Source organism: Anopheles coustani, chromosome 3 (assembly GCF_943734705.1).
Source record: "Anopheles coustani chromosome 3, idAnoCousDA_361_x.2, whole genome shotgun sequence".
NCBI lineage: Eukaryota > Metazoa > Arthropoda > Insecta > Diptera > Culicidae > Anopheles > Anopheles coustani.
Window position 1 is genome coordinate 54,898,019 of NC_071288.1, and position 20,655 is coordinate 54,918,673.

Below are 20,655 nucleotides of genomic sequence, written 5' to 3' on the forward strand. Positions count from 1 at the left end.
TATAACATACACTTACAAGAAATGAGCAGAAGAAGATGAACGACACGAAGTATGCGTAGGCCAGTGTCGATCCGCACGTTTCGTTCGTTTTTTTTGCTCTTGGGTCACACGGTCTCCCTTTGAGACATGCCAGCATAATGTTCGGCCACGACTCGCCCGTAGCACATCTGCGCATACGTTTGTGCGGGAAACGCGGAAGGTAAGTGTGAAGTTGGACGTCGAGTAAACGAAAACATACACACACAAAATACATAATTAGTACGCGGTAAACCTGAAAGCATGATGCTTCAATTTCTAGCATGGGCAGCCTTGCCCAGGGCAAACGGAAAACGTTAGGGGAAACTAGCAAATGGAAGAATATTGGCTCGAACAAGATAAGAAAGTATGCGTACCAAGATCGGCATATTTTTAGATTGTTTTTTTACCTAAATATTAATGTATGTGGGCATGTGTTGATGTGTGTGCGCGTGTAAATGGTTAATGTATTTCAATAGGCGTCTTAAAGCAAATATTAAGGGAGCAACAGGCGGGAAAAATGGAAATACTCGAAATACCGCAGGCGTTTATGTTTACAGAGGATTTGTACAACAATTAATTTTGAAGAAACCTCCTATGAAATAAGTTTGTGTAAAACTGGGAAAGCTTAGCTTAAGTATTTTTTTACATATTGTCCCAGGAGAATAAATTATAGTGCAATGAAACGCAATGCGCAGGAACGTAATTAAAAAAAGATGTCAATTATCCTCCGTAAAACATTTGGTTCTACGTCATCAGGCTATTAACATGATTTTAATTTGGTCTATTTATTTTGATAAAAATAACACATTGTGTGAAATTTCGATCACAGCAGTAAATGGTGAGACCTTATTGCAAAATGGCTTTTAAATAAGGCAATAGGCTAGCATATAAATTGGTGAATGAAGTAAATATTTGCTAAATAACAATCTACAATTATCTATACAGCATTCAAGGAAAAAATGACACCAGACTAAGATGAATCTAAAACTCTAAATCAAAGTTTATTAAGAATTATAACAAGCTGTTTGCTTTTCAAATCTGTATAAAATCTAGTACAGGGAACAACAAATGCTCTAATGTAGGTCAAAGGTCAGAACAAAATAATGTCAAGTGAAGCGAGCAAACGAACCAAATAAAAGAACTAAGTGTATTGAACAGATCGAAGAGAATGGAAGATAACTAGCAATATTGCGTTTGCTATCAAACTGTACATTGATTTGAGACTCGATTCCTTGAGGCACGCGGTTTGCAAGAAAACAGGTCCTATATTGGTCTCGATTTTTGTGCGAGCTCTTCGGAAAGAGAGAACCTAGTACTAGAAACGTGAAAATGGTATAGAAGATTAGAAATCAAGAAGGTCGCTAGTCGCTAGTCGTTGACGGAAATAGATGATTGATAATAGCTATGACTTCAACTAAATGGAACTACCGTTAGGGCACCTCAAATCGATCTTGAGATGCCACAGTGTACAAAGCTGAAGGTGAAAATAGATTTGAATTGAAATTAAAATTGCAGTCAGAGGAAGCATTACTATCAAATGTCATAGACACCATTCTACAGAAGCATCCATTATCACTTGACTATTGTATTGAAAAAAAATTTCACTGTTGGCAGATTACAGGTCTGGCGACAACATCTGATGCCGTAGTAAAGACGGAAAAATAATCTAAGCTAGAATTATACTTGAGCTAAAGTCATTATATGTGTACTAAACTGTGCTACAGTTGGGAATAAAAAGTATCTATTCAGATCTTAAATACATTGTAATAAAAACTGTCATGAAACCGCCTTGATGGCATTGGTATATGAGATGCCTTAATTTTCTTCACTGTGCAACATTTCACATTCAAAATGCTATAATCGGTAGCTGCATTTGTAAAATTCCAGCTTTTTCCATATGAGTACGCTATGTTTCACATCCTATACATATCGAACTATTATTTGAGGTTCAGTTGGTAAATAGTAGTAGATGTAGAGGTAGGACTATTGATATGAGTAGAAAAAAGTAGTTGAAGAGACACAGAATATCTAGTAGTTGAAGTATCGTTTGTTTTTGTGAAAATATATTGTAGTACACATAAGAGGAATTGAATACGTCATAGAAAATTAAACTAGTTGAGTTGTCTTGTGATTTTGATGAGAATACACTGCAACTGCGTTAAACACCTACCTGAACAATAACATCAGCCCTTGGACAAATGAGCGGAAGTTGTTGTGTCTAGTGATAGATGATTCAGGATCTAGCTCAATATTCCCAAATACCTAAGTTTGTTGGAAAGGAAGTATAGTTTTTTGCACTTTACGGAGGATAGCAGTGTTCGCAGGTGGATGTTTAAATTGTACTTGAGATTTTCACCACAACCAAAGATTACATTTCGAAACAATTTAAACATTTCCATCCCGAACACATGGCATATTATAAACGTATGTACAACACAAAAATGTAACAAAAACAAATTAAAATGTTACCGAAAAAAAAAGTTTTGTAAAAAGTAACTTAAAAGCATTACAAAATTTACAAAACAATAGTTTTTGAGGAATGTTCGCTTCGGTTCGTAAAGAGGGTAATACTATCAGATATGTGTTGTCTACAACTAACTGCAAATTGTATTGCGGCTATCACAATCTACTGGATGAAATTGAATTGCTCTGCAAAAAGTATCTAAATCGTAATTCATCTATCTTTTTAAAATGTTACTTATATACAACATGCTACTACTGTTTGTTAAAAGCATTGAAATTCAACCCATCCAACATTTACCAATATGTTTTGCATACCACTTGGGCTTATATTTGGAGAATTTTTTTTAAATTTCGTTCCCAACTTCAACACTTTTCGAAATGCAGTACAACTGGATAGCAAAACGATTGTGAACTTAAATATATGGGAACACTTACTGTGGTAATGCTTGGTAACAACTTCAGAATTAACGGACCAGGCGGTTACACGATCGTAACTGTACAATAATTTTACACGATTTTACTATTTCTATCACCACTCTAAACGACTAGCGGATGACAGAACACACAACTTACGCACAACAAATACATTCGAGGGGTGTTGATATGTTATCAATATCTTGAGCGTTGGCCCAACATCGTATGATTATTGAACATTGCACTAAGGGGAATAACTTTGAGAGGTACTATCAATTAAGTATTATACTATTATTATTATTATTATTGTAGTATGATTTGTAATTGTTCGTGACAGCTTATTTTCGTGTTGTTCTGTGTAAAATGGGAGAGCAGTTATAAAGAAGGAACTACACGCGTGGGTATTCCAAGTGTAACCCTCAAAAAATAAATAAAACCGTGGAGCTAGAGCATCAATGAAAACTAATAAATTTTCTAAGGCTACAGTGGCGTGTTCAAAGATCGATTATTACCGAAAAAGTAGAAGAAGAGCTCCGAAAAACGTTTGAAAGTTATTGTGTCGATTCAGTGCGGTGTCGGGATCGAACTTCATGTTGCCAAAAACCTGCATTGCATGGCACCGGGCGATGCACCGAATTCGTTGATTACCATTTTTGAGCGCCGTTCAAGTGATTCGTTTGGAGCGCCGTTCAAGGGTTGAATTTGCACAAGTTTTTGTCAATTATGAGAAAAGTTAATAAAATTATAGTATAATCAAATGTAAAGTTTGAACAAAATTTTAATCAATTGGTAGATATCATTATTTAAAAAAATTGGTCAACAGACAACTGATTTTGAGATAATGTTCGACTAAATTGTGATAGGATTCGTTTTGAATCGACGTGATAATAGAGAATTATAAAATTGATACCTTTATGGGCAGCTTAGTCTTCTTCAGTTTCATGAACATTGCCATATCTATTAATGCCAACAAATGTTGATTAAGAAACCAAACGAAGCGCTGTATAAAAATTGCGTAAACGTTGAAGCTAGAATCGATGAATTTTACTGCAATAATGAAAATCAACAATCGATCTTGTTTGAAACTGCAACACTATAGAAAGTGTCGCAAGAAGAAACAAAGGATCATAACCATGATTATAGTTAAAAATGATTCTAGTTCTCCTATCTATGAGCAGAGAATATGTTTTTGAGTAATTATGAATACAATAAGGACGCGTTCTAAATGCAACCAGCAAGTCCCCGCACTATGAGCAATGAACATGAGTAAAGATGTAAATTTATTTATTTTAAATTGAAGGAAGAGCTATTTTGCTATTCTAATTCAACTGATATTAAAATCACAGTTGAGATTAAAAATATCTACTTCTAATTAACCCTCCCTGACGAAATATAACCATTCATTCTGGTTTGAGAATAGTAAATGTAATGAACATTCATAAAATTTCACTCCATCGGGCTTATAAAAATCTTGGCATGTTGCACAAGAAAAAGTAATAATGAAATTATTGAAATAAAATAAAACAATACTAATATGATCACCAAGGAACAGAAGTAAGTAATATAAGATAAAGGTTGTAAATTGAGTTAAAAATACCTGCATGCCAATAATTGCGTAGATAAAAAATAGCATGGCAATCAGCAAACAGACATATGGCAGTGCTTTGAATGATTGAACAAATGTCCAAAGTAATATACGTATTGTATAACCTTGACGCAGCAGTTTGATTAATCGTGCAGCACGAAACAGTCTTAGGAATCCAACGTTGAAGGAATTTTCCTGTAGTGGAAGAAAATAATTCATACTGATTAAATAAAAGTTCTTAATTGTAGTATTCGTTTGATTTACTTACCCCTAATTCTAAAACTAAAGCGTCGATAATACTTCCAATAACTGTTATAAAATCGAATATATTCCAAGGGTCCTTGAAAAAATTCTGTTAGAAACGAAGAGGATTAGCATTTTGAAGGATATTGTGGAAAAGAAAGAAAACGGCATATAATATTATTAGTAACATTATTCAGAAAAAAAAATGAAGCATGAAAGTTAAACAAATCATTTCTTATGATTAATAAGAAATAAATGTAGAAAGAAAAACATCAATGAAAGTAATCAATGCGGGTATAATTTATTGTCTGGCAGATGTTTGTTTAAAAACTTAAATAAAAGAATAGCTTTCAAAAATATTAGCAGAAACTACGTTATTGAACATGATTGTATAATGCGTGATGGAAATACATAAAATATGAAACGTGAAATTAAAAATGAAATATGCGTTTCTTGCGTTTCAAGACAATAATGTAACAGATAGGGAGAAGAATTATGATAAATAAAAAAACAATAATACACTATCGAGTTCCAACCATGTCTCGTTGAATGAGCTTTTCTTCTAGACTAAATCATGGCATTGAATGGTTGGAATGAATGAAAAGAATTGTTTTAGAACAGACTAACACGTTCGATAAAGAATTAGAAAGTTTTTAAAGAAGTTTAACATAATGTACAGATTTAAGGTATAGTATTCTGATTTAATATCCAACATAGGATCTATGAACATCAATGTACTAGTTTCAGAAAATTTCTACTTGCAAACTAACGTACATTCATGACGTTTTTAGAGAACATATGAAATATCGATAAATAATAGAAAGATCTATGAAGATGAAATGTAAGTATGGGAACAAATAGTGTTTGCGAATCCTTTGGAAAATCGAAAACAGAATTCAAAATATAATTAAAACTGGTATTAAAACTGGTACTAAAACAATCGAATTAACCGTTGTGACAAAATTGGTCGATGATGTCAAAACTATAAAATCTTTTCACCAAGAACCGCATGAATTGAAATGTTCCCCGAATAATCAGTTTTTTTCATGGTATTAATTACTGGTGTGAAACTGTTATCATTATCATCGGAAAAATAATTTTCAAAAATACGAACAGAGTAAATGATGACATGGATGCATTAGGCATAAACTCAAGATGACACAACTAACAAACAGCCGCAGTCCATCTTTGACAGATCGTTAGAAATGGCGGTTGTTTTGGTTTTATTTTCACTTGTTTTCCGTAAAGTACACATCTTATGGATTGACGACATAGCGGTACCAACCTTACATCCATAAGCGATTAGTTTCATAATAGTTTCCAGTAAAAAGAAGAACGTGAATACCAAATTCATGAAGCTCAGAATATCAATCAGAGTCGTCGGCGCATCGTGGAACTGCAGAAAGGAATATGGGTAGCAAGTCAGCGAATCTTAGTTTTTTTTTTAATCGTTGTTCATAAATTAATGCAAATGTTTTCTTAAAGGAGGAAAGGGAACATCTTGTTTTTCTTTTACTTCCGTAAGAATTTCATAACGAATTTTAAAGTCTCATTGCTATGAATAAAATCCACTTTTATGTCGATTTTACCTTAAACTCTTGATACATTATCATGAATGAACCGAGTAATTGTAGTAAAGTTGTACTGATTACGATCATTTAGGCATGTTTTGATCTGTCGATAAAGTTTTATTAAAACAAAACAAAAATTGCACGAGAAATCACATTTCAAGTCATGCACATACCGATTGATAAAAAACGAAGAATGAAATAAACTTAATAATAACGTTAAACTCATAGAAAAATATAATATTCGTGTAAATAATAGTGACACAATTTTACAAACAGTAGATGGCTAATATAATAGTGCAGTTATCGAGCATAACATGAGCATTCATTTCAGCATATTGTATTCTAAACAAAACTGGCTTCCGTTTCATGCGTAAACCTTTCACAAGGCACAATAATAACATGTGTTGAACATAATTTGCATTTCTTAGAGTACATGCAATCTAATATGGATGAAATACAGTTTGGCAAAAGACAAAGGAAGATATCAGTATAATGTTTGAATGAATCTCTGCCAACAATTTTTTCATTTTTTTCAATAAATTTGGATCTTTTTTAGATGCTTGAACTAGTTTCAATCCTCTTTTGTCTTTCGAACAAGCACGGGGGTTACCACATACCAAAAGCAAAATAAATAATAGCAACATGCAATATATTACACTCAAAATCACGAATACTTAATAAGCAGTTTATGATAGATGTGCTATTACAGTTGGAAGTTATAATGCAGTTAGTCATGCTAAGCAAAGAACTCTAGCCAACATGGCAAAATGTCAAACTTGGGCAATGTGGTAGAATTTAAAAGAGATCAAACAAGTTGCTATTTTGGGTTCGCGAGTAAATAGTTTTCATTCATTCATCTCAATTCATCAATTGATTAAAATATAATGCTTCTTCAAAACAATTAAGATCTTGCCCATGTTTGCTATGAGAATTTTTGGAGAAAAAAAAAACAAATTGAAATAATTAAGGTTTGTTTGACATGTTGCAATAGCTAGAGCAAAAAAGAAAAATACCATGAAGGGTAGTTAAGGTAGTTTTCGAATCACACTATGGATGAAGTATTTTAAAACCGCTATTCATAGCTAGGTGTTTTGACCAACATTAATGAATGTATGAAATTAAAATTCCTAACTTGTATATGAAGAATATTTCTAATGATGACATAAAAAATTTGATATACTTCTCAAAACATTAAAACGTTAAGTTTTTTAACTCATCTTTATTATGCTAGTTAAGAAGAAAATTACTTACCTTGATAAAATTTGACAAAAATATTGAAATGAGTAAAACTTAATTAAAATAATACATCAATAACAATACCTCATTTTGTGAAGTCTGGAAGAACGTTGCGCTTTAGTCATTGGTAATGTTATTTTTCTAATTCAATCATTTTATAAATACCAAACACATTTGGAGCAAAGAAAAGTATGCATGCTTCACTTACCTGATTCCTCTATCATTTTAAGGTTTGAGAAGTATATCAAATTCTTTGCAGATGGCTTTAAAGAGTGAAAGGGTTATTATGATTCTGTAAGAAAGTATGCATAAATAAACAAATAGTTGTGTTGGATGAACCAAAATAATAGAAAACATACTGCTTAATTTTACACCATGATAAAACCGATGCTAGCAAGTAGCTAGAGTCGCCGTATACCCACCTTGACGCCAAATCCTATTATTTTCAGTATTGTTTCAACACTAAACATCCCGGTAAATCCCATGTTGAGATATTTTAACGATTTCTCAAACTCTTTTCCTTGATTGTGATACTGCGCATGGTTAATTGATAATGATAGGTAAATTGAGACACAGTTAAGTATAGTGACAAAATTCATAATTGATTTTGTTTTGTTGGAATTGGGAATTATTTTTTGGTTTGGATCATTTGGTCAACAGGTTTAAACACCTGGATGCTGAAAAGTACATACAAATTTTGAAATGTACTTGATCTGTGTAATAATTATAAACCGAAGGGTGTTGCCACAGGATCAAAAAGGCGTATGAGAGATTCCACTACCAGAAATCTTCACTTTGCAAAATGTGTTTTGATTTAATTGTCTCGATAGCGAACGATCAGGACGTTTTGTAAAGTTGATTGTGGTAGAAAAAGGGGCAACGTTCACTTAACGAATTCAACGAACAAGGGCTTGGGATTCATCAATGTGGCAAATATATGGATGAATGATGTTTTATGCAAATTACATGTGTAGTTGATTTGTGCGAGGCATTCAAATGAACCACGTTATGATCGTTAAACATTGATAGTTGGTAAAGCATTTTATCAAGAAGGTTAAGCACAAGCTAGTTTATAGAAATCACTCTCAATTTCAATCGAAATGAAAATCGTACATGCATGTTAAATGCACGGGAGCATGCTGTTATGAATAGTCATTGGGAGGGGCTATGTACAGCGCGCAAATGATTTGTGACACGATTTGAAACACTGCAATCCACATAGATAAGATGAGTGCATGAAGAATCAACAGGACAGAGTGCAGCAAACAGTAATCATGCCAATAAGGAAAGATAGTTTGTGAAACCACAGGATGGAAAGAAAGTATCATCGATCTGCTGATTGTTAGTTGCAAGCTTTCGCGAAATGGATAATGAATGAGTTCAAACATTGACTTAGTGCATGAATCATTATCAAGGACACATCCATATACGTGACGAAAGAAAATTAGCAGTGCATAAAAAATAATCCTTAACACGATACACCCATGGAATACCCAGTTTGATCCAAATAAACCACACAAATAACCAACGTCATTCCTAATATCTTCATATTAATCATGCGTAACATGTCGTGCAGTTCATGCAAAATAAAATGATTACTGTGCTCTTAAAACTCATCAATTAAAAGTACATAAGAAGTGTTCCGACAGAACATGCTTCAGTACGTGAATAATAATGAGGCAACATTATGTGAAAACATCATAAATATTTATGTTGGACGAATAGTGGTCAAACACAAACTTCTTAGTTAGGCCAAACATTCCAAAATCATAATAATGTCAGATACAATATTAACATGTGCTTGAACCTGTACCTATAATAATGCAAGTCTTCGTAATCAAGACTCACAGATACTCAATATTTGACGTAGGGCGCAAACACACTGAATGAACAGCGCATCATAGTGAAAGAGGTTTACACTTTGCGTAAAACATATTTATGTTAAATCTAAACGATGGAATAATTTTCCTTTGAATTGACATAACCGACGAACTAATAATATAGTCTTAAAAATGGGATACAAATTTACAAGCGGCCATCAATAATTGAGTATCTCATGGGTCAAAAACAATGTATAAGGTAGATATTTGAAAGTTGCCAATTAGTCAAATAATTAAAAACAAGTTGAATAAAATTCACTGTATTCGAGTCAAAGTTATACATGCACTACAAATATTGCCAATCATGCAAGATATTCAATTAATCTCCATATCGAATCAATGGTCGTGCAAAAATAAATTCTTAGATAAACAGCTCAAACGGAAGTCTCACTAAAACATACAATAACCACTGACATTAACAGGATGCATGACGCAGAGCAGTGCAAACGTGCAAAAGTAAAAAAGGTAATAAAAATACCACTAAACATCCGAAACAATCATGTGCATAAACAAAAAAAAAACATTCGTATTTCAAATATAACACAGGAACTGTAACTGAAACAAACAGTTCGTTGGAAAAAAATGTAAAAACAAACTAAAACTACAATTCAACGGAGAGATCAAACTGTGGAGTATCCCTAATATCATGTTATAGAGTCAGTATAGAGAAGAACAGGAAGGCATTTTGTGTGCATTCCTTAGTATATACAACTTTCTTTGTCTGTTTGCCTTGGTAGTGTGCAAGAGAACGAATTGATCTTCTCTTATTGGTTATGCTTTCCACCCGCGGAGTCTATGTTTGTGAAATGCCAATAAAAACAGTTTTATCTAGCCATTGCTGACCCTCACAGCTAATGCAAGGGTAGCCTTACGAAAAGTTATGCACTTATAAGGGGTATGCTGTACCGGGCATCGATCGAGGATCATGGACGGGAATACAAAGAACCCAGCCTTTGTACGCACAATCTCAATACAACGTGTGATGTGGTGAGCAGCACGCGTCAGCGACGATGGTGTGGATATGTTAGCTTGGAATAGAAGGGGTTACGAACGCAAAACAAATATGAGGAACACAAACATACGCACCTTCATCATCAGCAATAAGGTATTGAACACGATAAGCATCATTATAAAATACTCGAATGGTGTCGAGACGACGATCCGCCAGACTTTGTATTTAAAACTATTGCGCTTGTTTGGCATGTAACGCTCTAATGGTCTAGCACCTATCGTGAAATCTATGCACGATTTCTGAAAGTAGAAAAAGAAAAGCCAGAACAAATGAACGTGTTAACTTTTCTTCTGATTCTTCGTTCGACGTAACAGCTTATGGTGAGAAGACTGTATGAAAATAAATATCTTGCAACCGAACGGTGCGGGTTATAGTTTACCTGATTTTTATCTATCTCACCATCCTGTAGTTCCGCTTCACCTTGCTCTTGGAATGTAATGATAATCAAGGCCACGAATATGTTAACGAAGAAGAATGGAAACACTATGAAATACACTATGTAGAATATGGACATTTCTATTCGGAAATTTTGAATTGGACCCTTATCTTCGTAGGTAGCTGCCATCGAATTTTGGAGCACTCTGGAAGTTCAAGGAAGAGGAACGTACAGAGATGGGTTAATTACAGAAATCGCTTTGAAGCAGAGCTAAGGAATAAAAATGTTCCATACTGAGGCCAGCCTTCGCCCGTTTGAACGGCGAACAGAGTTAACATAGCGGTCGCCACGTTATCATAGTGAAAGCTTTGCGTTTTCCACTCCCTAGCCTCACGCCTCGGCAGTTGATCGGCACCATCGTAGACGAAAAAGTGACCTCTGCAGTAGAAAGATGTGAAAGAAATTAACAGAAAACTCCCGAAACGCGCACCAATATTCGAAACGGAGCTATATATACGCACTTGCACTCGTCACTCGTATGCTTGCTGTCGTCGGTGCAATAGAAGAACTTGCCATTGAACAGCTGCACCGCGATGACAGCAAAGATAAACTGAAACAGTATGTACACGATCAGGATGTTGATGACGTTCTTGAGCGAGTTGACAACACAATCAAACACTGCCTTCAGCTTTGGCACCCGTTTGATTGTTTTCAGCGGACGCAGCACGCGTAGCACCCGTAGTGATTTGATTGTGGACAGATTTTGGCCAGCGCTGCTTCCGGTCATATCGAAGCCAAAACTGACGGCAGCGCAGATGACGACGACGGCGTCCATGATGTTCCAGAACTCGCGCAGGTAGCTTCCGGGGTGTAGAATAACGCCCAGATCGACGATCTTGAGCAACATTTCGATCGTGAACACGCCGGTAAACGCATAATCGAAAAAGTTGAGTATAACATTGCGCGGCGAGTCCTCCTCGACGGGATCTTCCGCCGCCAGCGCGATCGAGGACAGCGAAATGACGACCATGATGAAGAAATCAAAGTACCGGAGATTCACCACCCAATGGGCCGCGCAACGAATCCTGCAATGGAATGGAATCACGTTCGATTAACAAGTATACTTTGCCAAAGTGATCCAAAAACTTGGCCTTACGGGTTGGTCGGTGAGAGCACAAACATTGACGAATACGGCAGCATCGGCTTAGGACCATCCGGTATCTCGTCATCGTCGTCCTCCTTGTCATCGTCTTTCTTCTTCACCTTTACACTGCCCCCGCTTCCATTCCCTCGCGTAGGCGATGGTGATGAAACTTCGACTCTGGGAGGCGATCCATCGTTCTGCATGTGCAACGCTTCCATCTCCTTGTCCAGCTCCATCTGCTGCTTCTCTTTGTTTTCCTCTAGCTGCTCCTCCTCGGCCGCGGTAAGCTCTTGTGCGTTGGCCAAATTGTCGACGGCGATAGCCAAGAACACGTTTAGCAGGGTGTAGTTACCGAATAGCACCAGAATGATGAAGTACAGCGAGTAGATCATGCCCTTTTTGTGGCCACCCTGCGATTCAATGCCCTGGTACATCACTTCGTTCCAGTCCTCACCGGTTAGGATCTGGAACACCGTCAGTAGCGCGATGGGAAATGTGTTAAAGTTGGTTGGAGGTGTGCCGTCTGGTAGGTTGAACTGTCCACCGAAGAGCTGCATTCCGAGTAGCGCAAAGATCAGTATGAACAAGAATAGCAGGAACAACAGGGATATGATGGATCGCATGGAGTTGAGAAGCGATATCACGAGATTGCGGAGCGAGGACCAATACTTGGTGACCTGAAAATAAAAATGAAGAGACCGAAGCAACACATTTATTGTAATGAATAAATGAATGTCACTCTCGATTTACCTTAAATATTCGAAGCAACCTCAATGCTCTCAGTACGGACAAACCAAACGAACCACCTTTAACCTCGGACCAGACCACTTCAAAAATGGAGCCACTAATGACGACACAATCGAATCGATTGAACGACGACTCGAAGTATATTCGCGGCCCTAGGGCATACATCTTAATCCACATCTCCATCATGAACAGGCCAAGAAACACGTACTCGGCGTAGTCTGGAAAATGGTATAACAAAGCATTAGAACACGGGAAAGTCAGGTACCCTGTTTGTAATGGAATGGAGTCATAAGCATTAGATACTTACACAAAAATTGCGTTAGCCAGTTGGGCTGGCCATAGTGTTCGACGGCGACACAAACCGTGTTGAAAAACACGAGCACTATGACGAACCAGTAGAACCATTGCGTTTTTACGGTATGTCGGATCCAAAATCGAAACCGTTTTTCAGCCCGCCAGAAGCCCTTACACTTGCCCTGCGTTTTCACTTTGGCTTTAAGGTAACCTGGAAGAATAGAGAAAATTGGCACGTTAGATGAAGTTCTCGTCAATCATGACCCTCTGCAACACATGTACTAGCAGAGATAAACGTCTAAGAAGACTAATTTTACTTTGTTTTGGATTCTACTACTCTTCCAAAATGGATTATTTCGTAGAACAAAAACCTATTAAGGCGTTTAATGAATAGTTATGAAATAAATACAACAAACATAAAGCCATATACATAGTATGTGTTTAAAAAATCAGATTAAAAGTGTTTAAAGTATACGAACAAATTTAAATAACTAATTCTTTGCTAAATATTTAAAATACGTCAGTGTGTTTCAATTTTCAGTTTAGCATTTATTTTCATTTTATGAAACGTAACAGAATAAACAATATCACGATACATAAAAAAACTGCATTAATTTACCTGAGCAATTCTTTCAGAAAAATAAACTACTAAAATAAGTGAAATATACTCTGAATACACTCAATATCGTGGATAAATCTCCCATATTTTATGAACCGTTGGAAAATGAACAATAAAGCATTACATGAAAAAATGTGTTAATTTTCCTGTGCAATTCTTTAATATACATAAACTACATAAATAAAAAAAAAATGCTTTTCGAATGCACTCAGTATCTTGGTTTAATCTCCCATATACCTCAAAAATTTATATTTTTTTCCTATAAAGCATATAATTCTAAACAATACCATAAGATGAAAACTAATTAATCCCTATCCAACCCAACCGAGAGCAACGCAAAGAGGGATTTCAATTAGCCTTAAGCAAATACAAATTATATTAATTAAACGTTACGAGCGAAATCAGCTAGATACTAGGGCAGTACCGCGAAGCAATTTAAAAAAGGAAGAAAGTAACTGTTCCGTACCTTTACCTTTTTTGCGCTTTGGAACAAAGACTGCGCGGGAATCGTGGCAGTTTAGTGTGTACGATTGTTTATGTTTAAAACATGGTTTTTTAGGGGAATTATATTTTTTTCAATTCACAGCAGTGATAGTCGCGATGAGACGGTGAAATACAGTGCATGCAACATGAAATAGAAAAGATAGATGAAGAACAAACCCAACAAACAAACAACCAGTAAAACACATTATGAGACCCAAGTGGGCAACAGTTTAAATAAAGAACCAGTAGAAAGGAACATCACTGCACGGGTAATAATACTAAAAAGTATCGGCTGGTTAGTCATCTTGAGTATGTGTTTTTTTTTTTTGTACATGATCGTGTTGATTTGCCTAAATTAGTGTGAATCGTATTGTGATTGGAATGATGTTTTGTGTCCGATCCTAACGTATGGTTTTGGTCTTCTGCCGAAGAAATTGATTTTCGAAAAATGATTAAATTTACCATCATCACCACAATCGTCGTCCGGGTCGTCCTCCTCCGTGTCGGTCGATTTGGATTTGCCGAGATTTTTAAGTTTTTTCCTCTTGGCAGCCGCACGTCTTCGGGCTGTCAATACGAATGATGCGATGCATTCAACAGGTAGCAGGGAAGCACATTATAAGAAAACGAGAATGTTAGTTTGTGTACAGTAAATTCATTAAAGTCAGTAAATGTTATTTTTTTTTCTGAACGCAGAAAGCAATCAAACCAAATTGGCATGCTGCATGAATAAGTAAGGCACAAATGACCGATGAGGATGAGATGTTTTGTTTGCTGCTGTAAAATTCCCGCGCATCTAGTACGCACACAGTTTTCCATGCATTGTTGCCGTGTGCCGAGGTAACAGCGTTTTTAGAATAACTATCGAGGACAACAAACCAACACACTAACAAGCGGGCGTGAAGGAATCGCGTTGTCTTCTACGGGTGATAAGAGTGAACCCCTCTACGCGTAGTGTTCACTACATGACAGCGGGGAAAGTTCGTTGGTCGCGGTATCGGTTCAAATCGGCGCCCTATTCCGAATACTAATACCAGCGTTATGACATCGTTGCCGTCTTGCGGGATGGGCTGGTAACTGCCGTGCGGGGGGGGGGGCGGTGGTGGCGCATGCGATGTAACGAGTGTTTGTGAGCAATACCAGCACATTTGCCCACGTGTCTCCACGTTGGCCGCGCGAGTCAGCGCGTATCCTGTTTCCCAGTGCTAGCACTGGAGGAGCCCGAGTGGAGCTCGGCACAGTGTTGCCAGCAATGCTTCATATTTTTTAGTGTTCGCGTCTACCGAACACCGGTCCGGATGTCGTCACACCGTGCTGGTGTGCTAGTGTGAGTATCCTGGTGGAGACGCGCGCCCGACGATAAGGATGAATTTATGCCGACACATACAACATACCGATGAACGGAAAGGGAAACATACTCACTGGTCGACTACTTTTACCACCATTACGACTACTACTTCCCCACTACCACCACCATCAATTGTGAATCGTGACACAAACCTTCCATGATGTGCAGCCGCTCCTCTTCGGTGGTGCGCTCTTCGGCTAGTATTACTTCCTCTGTTCAAGGGATGAGCGGCCGGTACGTCAACCGCCGTGGGGATGGTGGGTGTTGGTGGTCGGTGGTGGGGGCGAGTTGAATGATGAGGTGCGATAGATGATGAAAGAATAGTTCCAATTTCCAGATGGAGGTCATTCCGATAATGGCACGGCCAGCCAGTGGGTCGGTTTTTTTTCGGGCGGCGTTTCGAGGGGTCGAGGTTTTTGAAACGGGAGAATAAAACGGGCAGCGTAATTAGTAAGCCAATTAGGCGCTCCGCAGTCGCTCAGGCGCTCACAGGATATCGGGGGGGAAGGTTGTATCTGGTGCAAGCGAATGTTGAAGCCGTGACGAAATGGAACATGCCAGGACACAAGCCGAGGGGTGAGGGTGGAGGTCTAGGAAGGGGTTGCAATGCTGGGAGGGGGGTGTATTGTGTGTATGTGGGTGCGTGGATTGTGTGCGTGTGTGTGTATGTGTGTGTGTGTGTGAGTGTGTGCGATTTCCTCTTGCTGGCCACGAATGGGAATCAGGCATCGGGTGCCATTTAACAGCCTCCCGTTGTGGCCCGATCAAAAACCGAAGGATGTTCGAAAGGATGTCATGTACAAGCAGAAACAATAGCAACAATACTCTACCCGCTTTACAGATCCACTCGACGTAGCCGTTGAGTTCTTTCTCTAGCTGCTGCTGCCTACGTAGCTTCAGAAATTCTTGACGATTTTCTACCTTTTCTCTCTCCTTCGCAAACTCTCTACGGAAGGGCACGGGACATTCGGTTAGCGATGCGTGGGCAGGGGAAACGGGGCGGAGTGGTGGGTTAGAGAGGGGTGGATCAAAGAGAAATAAATGTCGGTTACTAGCAATTAACGTACAGCTGTGTGGTGGTAGTATTCACAGAAGAACACGTCAAATTGAGTAGTATGCTGCTGTTTTTTTGTCGGACAGGGGCGTGTGAAGGCGGTACCAAACTAAAACGGAATCAAACCAAACTAAGGCGAAAGAAAAAAACATTCCAAGTTTTACCAAGTACAAAACAAAAATCAAACGAAAGAGTGATTAACAACTGGGACAACGGAAAACCATACTGGCAAGTACTGGCGAACCGCTTGAGCGCTACAGGAAGCGGGTTCTGCTGTTTCGGAAATTGAGCTAAATCAAATTGTAAGACCTGCTTGGGTAATCCAGTCCAGATAGGATGTCATTGCTTCGATAAACATTTGCCGGGAGCGACACTTGTGAAATTGAGCCTGTCGCTCAACGCGTCCTCTTTCGTTGGAAAATTCTCTGCATCGCCGGCCGGCCGTCCCGACGATGGAGAGAAAAGCGTGCGAACGAGACCGTGGCGGTGGCGCGAAAGGTCGAAAGGATCGTGTAAGTGCGCGAACCATGAGTACCGGTTGGGAAAACGAAACGGAAAACGGCACACAATTTAAGTGAACAATAAAACACAACACAAAGTCCAATTGCGCGTGGAATAATGAATAAAAAGGTTAGCTCAGCAGTCGCAGTGTCTTCGTTCGGACGCGCGCGTAGTCATTGCGGGCGTGGTACCGTGGCGTATACCTACCCGCTGAGCACACCGAGCACTAGATTAAGCATGAAAAAGGACCCCAGCACGATGAGCGGCACGAAGTAGATCCAATTAAACGTCGAACCCAGGGCGTCGTTGGTCTGCGGAAAAAAAGCGACAAGCATGAAACAGTACGGAGGACGGTGTGGGGAGGGGCCGATGAAAAATGATAACACTTACCCAGTATAAGATTGCCGTCCAACCCTCCATGGTGATGCATTGGAACACGGTCAGCATAGCGAAACCGATATTATCGAAGCTGGTAATGCCAAAGTTGGGACCCTCCCACTGCTCTACGCACGTGCTATCGTTGCTGTTGCAGACGTACGCACCGGTTGGCGCTATCGTGTCGTTGTCCGCATTGCAAGGCGTCGGAAATTCGCCCTCTTTCACGATTTGAGCTGTTTATGAGACGGGCACAGGAAGGTGTTTCAGCAAACGCGGCGAAACGAGGTTCCATCCCCTGTCCCCTGTTTCGAACCCAAGATACTTACTGATGTCTTCTAAGCTATAACAACTTCTATGCAGAGCACCCGAGTAAAATTCTAAGCCTATGATTGCAAAGATAACAATTGCAAACAAGACCAACAATCCAATCTGTAGCAATGGAGCCATGGCTTTGATGATTGACTTTAAGACTACTTGTAAACCTGCACGATGGCACCGGGGACGACGGGAAAGAGGAGGAAAAAGTTAATCGGTGGTAAGAGTATCGTGTATCTAGTAGAGAACAAGCTCGAACTTATAGATAAGTTGTATTATCTAATTAAAAGAAATTAAGACTCTACCATAAGATTGCTTTATTTGCAAAACGTTATTTTACTCTATTGAAAGATTGTTAGCAAAACCAAAAGCAAATGAAACAAGGAGTAGAAATAATTTTTACTCTAATAGTATGTCTTGTTACTGGATAATGTAAGAAAAAGATGATATGTAATTTAGTTTTTTGTAATAAGTCTTACACTAAAGAGCGTCTATGAAAATAATTGTCTAAAAATACGAAAAATGATTATCTCTCTCTTGAGCTAAAAAACAGATACTCTCTTGAGTTATAAAACAGAACAGAAAAAAAAGATAATTAAAGTAGAAACAACAAACAGAACATGACAAAACATCTAATACACCAAACGGTTGGCATCTATGAGGCTACTCACTAGGAATTCCAGAAACTAATTTTAAGGGCCTCAACACTCGGATCGCCCTCAGTGTTCTCAGATCTACTTCCGGTCCCTTTTGGGGGAATAATGTGATGAATCTAGCGTAAAGAAGTGTTCACGATTAGCAACCAAACGTAGCTGTTAGTTACAGTTACACAATTTTACAAATGAGTTCCAACCAAGCACACCCCGGATGTTAAATGGATTTCGTACAAATTGGGACAAAAAACAAAGACCAAAGAGATTGTTAAAACAAAGACCTAAACCCAATTTAGATATAGCAGTTAAACTTTGTCTGATAAATTTTAGTTAATCAGAGTATTTTTATTTGAGAACGACCCACTAGAGCTATAAAAAATGGGAACGGAAAGTATGTTCAAAATTCTATCTAAGAACTGGTTTATCTAAGCATAAAAGTCGAAAAATTATGCGGTTTTGTTGGCAACTATTTCTAAACTTTGGCTACGATCAGAAAGCTCAGTGAGAAATTATGTAAATTTAACGACTGCCAGAAACTAATAAAAACAATCAACCCCGCCGTCAGGTTTATTGCGCCTGCCAACTTGCCCTTCGCCTAGTTGGACCTGTTAAACCTCGATTAATACTCCAACTTTCCTTGCATTGACCTTGTCGCGCACGTTGTGGTCCTTTGCATATCGCAATCCTGACACACTGAACGGTTGCCCACCTCTGGTGCAGGTGGACTGGTTTTCGAAAACACGATGGCAAACTTCAAGCGGCGTTGGGTACCGAATTAGCAACACACTACACTCTAGCTGACTATTCCTAGCGTTAGAAGGAAGACCAAACGCTTGTACAGTACACTAGTGGTAAATAAATATAGCTCTCATCAACACTCGGCCAGAAACACGCAAGAACACGCAGCAAGAAGGCAAGAAACGTAGAAACGATTATTTGCTAGAGCACTATAACTGGCCGCTAGGAGGATTAGAGAATCGCTAGAGCTTGTTCGGTTGTAAAAATAAAACACTAGTGCAGACACCAGCAACTCTTGGCTTACTTGGAATCCTTGAAACAAGCTTAAGTGGCCGCAAAACACGGAATGACCGAAGCATTCGCAAATCAACATCGACATTGGCTTCCGCGAAAATAGTCATTGAACTGTGCGAAGAACGGAGTGAGCATTAGTAATGGAAAACGGTATCGTTCGTCTAGCCGAATGACGAACCAAAAAGTATGCCACTGTTTGAGGTCAATTAATCACTTTTGAAAATCACGGATTTATCAGCCATAGCTGGCCATAGTCCTGTAAAGTGTGTGCACCTATCCCGTCGTGCTATCCGCGAAAAGGCCCTACTTACCCCGTTACTACGACGAAAAAATCCATTATGTTCCATATGTTCCTGAGGTAGGAGTGTTTGTGCATTACAAACCCTAAGGCGAGGATCTTCAGTGATGCTTCAACGCAAAATATGCCCAAAAAATATGCTTCAGTTTTTTCCAGCTTCTGAGCAAGTATCGTCTTGTCCCCGTGAGGTAAGTGCTCCTCCAGAGCCAATACCACGCAATTGGCAATGATTGTCAGCAGCACAGCGTACTCGAAGGGCGGCCATTCGATAATGAATCTGGTGTATCTGTGGAGGAAAGTGGTTTGGAAGTATAGCGAATGGTTAAATGTACTGATTTGTTAGTGAACGAATTTTCTACGAAACGCAAGTGCCTTTCAGCAAATGAAACTTTTAAGTCTCGCTTTCCTAATAACAGCAATACTTACTTCCTAATGATGTTATCCTCTGATAAAATAAATAATGAGGTGGGTCCGCCTCCAGCCAGAGGCTGACCCCCTTGACTGCTGGGGCCACCCATTCTATCAGCTAAATAGTGGCCTCCTTTGCGTCCGAACTGAGCCCCGTTCGAGGTCTGACCTGCGAGCGCCGCTTCTTGAGCCGCTGCTAACCTGAAATCGCGAAAGAAAGACAAGACGGTTAGCCACTGGCCATGCTTATCTGGTGCTTAATGCTTTTTTAATGTCTTTTAAATGGGGACTTGAACAAAGTTTTCTCCTTTCCAAACAATATATCACAAGTTATTCTTTTCACGTCGCACAAATTATCAAATAAAATCGTCATAAAATGTTATGCAAAGTTTTTCAACAAGTATTTCTGTAGGTACGAGAACTGCAGTTCATTGTTTCATTCATTGTAAAACGAAGCTGTAAATGCTTAACTATATCAGAAGACCGTGTAATTGTGGAAATTGTGAAACTAGAATGGAAGATAGAATAAAAATTAATTCAATCAGCTATTCGAACGACATTAATGGCTACCTTTTCCGATGCC

The 20,655-nt window shown here is 38.4% G+C and overlaps 1 protein-coding gene across 4 annotated transcripts in view; it reads right to left on the reverse strand.

Moving 5' to 3' along the window:
• LOC131258550 (voltage-dependent calcium channel type A subunit alpha-1-like) overlaps positions 1 to 20,182 on the reverse strand; it is a 34,858-nt gene extending 14,676 nt beyond the window's left edge. Inside the window, exons 1-21 of one of the 4 annotated variants that reach the window (XM_058259888.1) lie at positions 20,091 to 20,182; positions 19,678 to 19,950; positions 18,353 to 18,453; positions 17,693 to 17,848; positions 17,379 to 17,599; positions 17,196 to 17,299; positions 16,264 to 16,379; positions 15,586 to 15,645; positions 14,548 to 14,652; positions 12,997 to 13,194; positions 12,693 to 12,907; positions 11,955 to 12,619; positions 11,320 to 11,883; positions 11,093 to 11,236; positions 10,802 to 11,003; positions 10,497 to 10,661; positions 7,953 to 8,063; positions 4,749 to 4,832; positions 4,493 to 4,675; positions 2,189 to 2,280; positions 17 to 167 (exon numbers count right to left, since the gene is read on the reverse strand). In XM_058259888.1, the coding sequence (XP_058115871.1) occupies positions 17 to 167; positions 2,189 to 2,280; positions 4,493 to 4,675; positions 4,749 to 4,832; positions 7,953 to 8,063; positions 10,497 to 10,661; positions 10,802 to 11,003; positions 11,093 to 11,236; positions 11,320 to 11,883; positions 11,955 to 12,619; positions 12,693 to 12,907; positions 12,997 to 13,194; positions 14,548 to 14,652; positions 15,586 to 15,645; positions 16,264 to 16,379; positions 17,196 to 17,299; positions 17,379 to 17,599; positions 17,693 to 17,848; positions 18,353 to 18,453; positions 19,678 to 19,950; positions 20,091 to 20,182 (4,002 nt within the window). Of the gene's footprint in view, positions 1 to 16; positions 168 to 2,188; positions 2,281 to 4,492; positions 4,676 to 4,748; positions 4,833 to 7,952; positions 8,064 to 10,496; positions 10,662 to 10,801; positions 11,004 to 11,092; positions 11,237 to 11,319; positions 11,884 to 11,954; positions 12,620 to 12,692; positions 12,908 to 12,996; positions 13,195 to 14,547; positions 14,653 to 15,585; positions 15,646 to 16,263; positions 16,380 to 16,796; positions 16,913 to 17,195; positions 17,300 to 17,378; positions 17,600 to 17,692; positions 17,849 to 18,352; positions 18,454 to 19,376; positions 19,478 to 19,677; positions 19,951 to 20,090 lie in introns of all 4 variants that reach the window. The other 3 variants (XM_058259890.1, XM_058259887.1, XM_058259889.1) reach the window with 3 other exon arrangements.
• Positions 20,183 to 20,655: the final 473 nt, after the last annotated feature.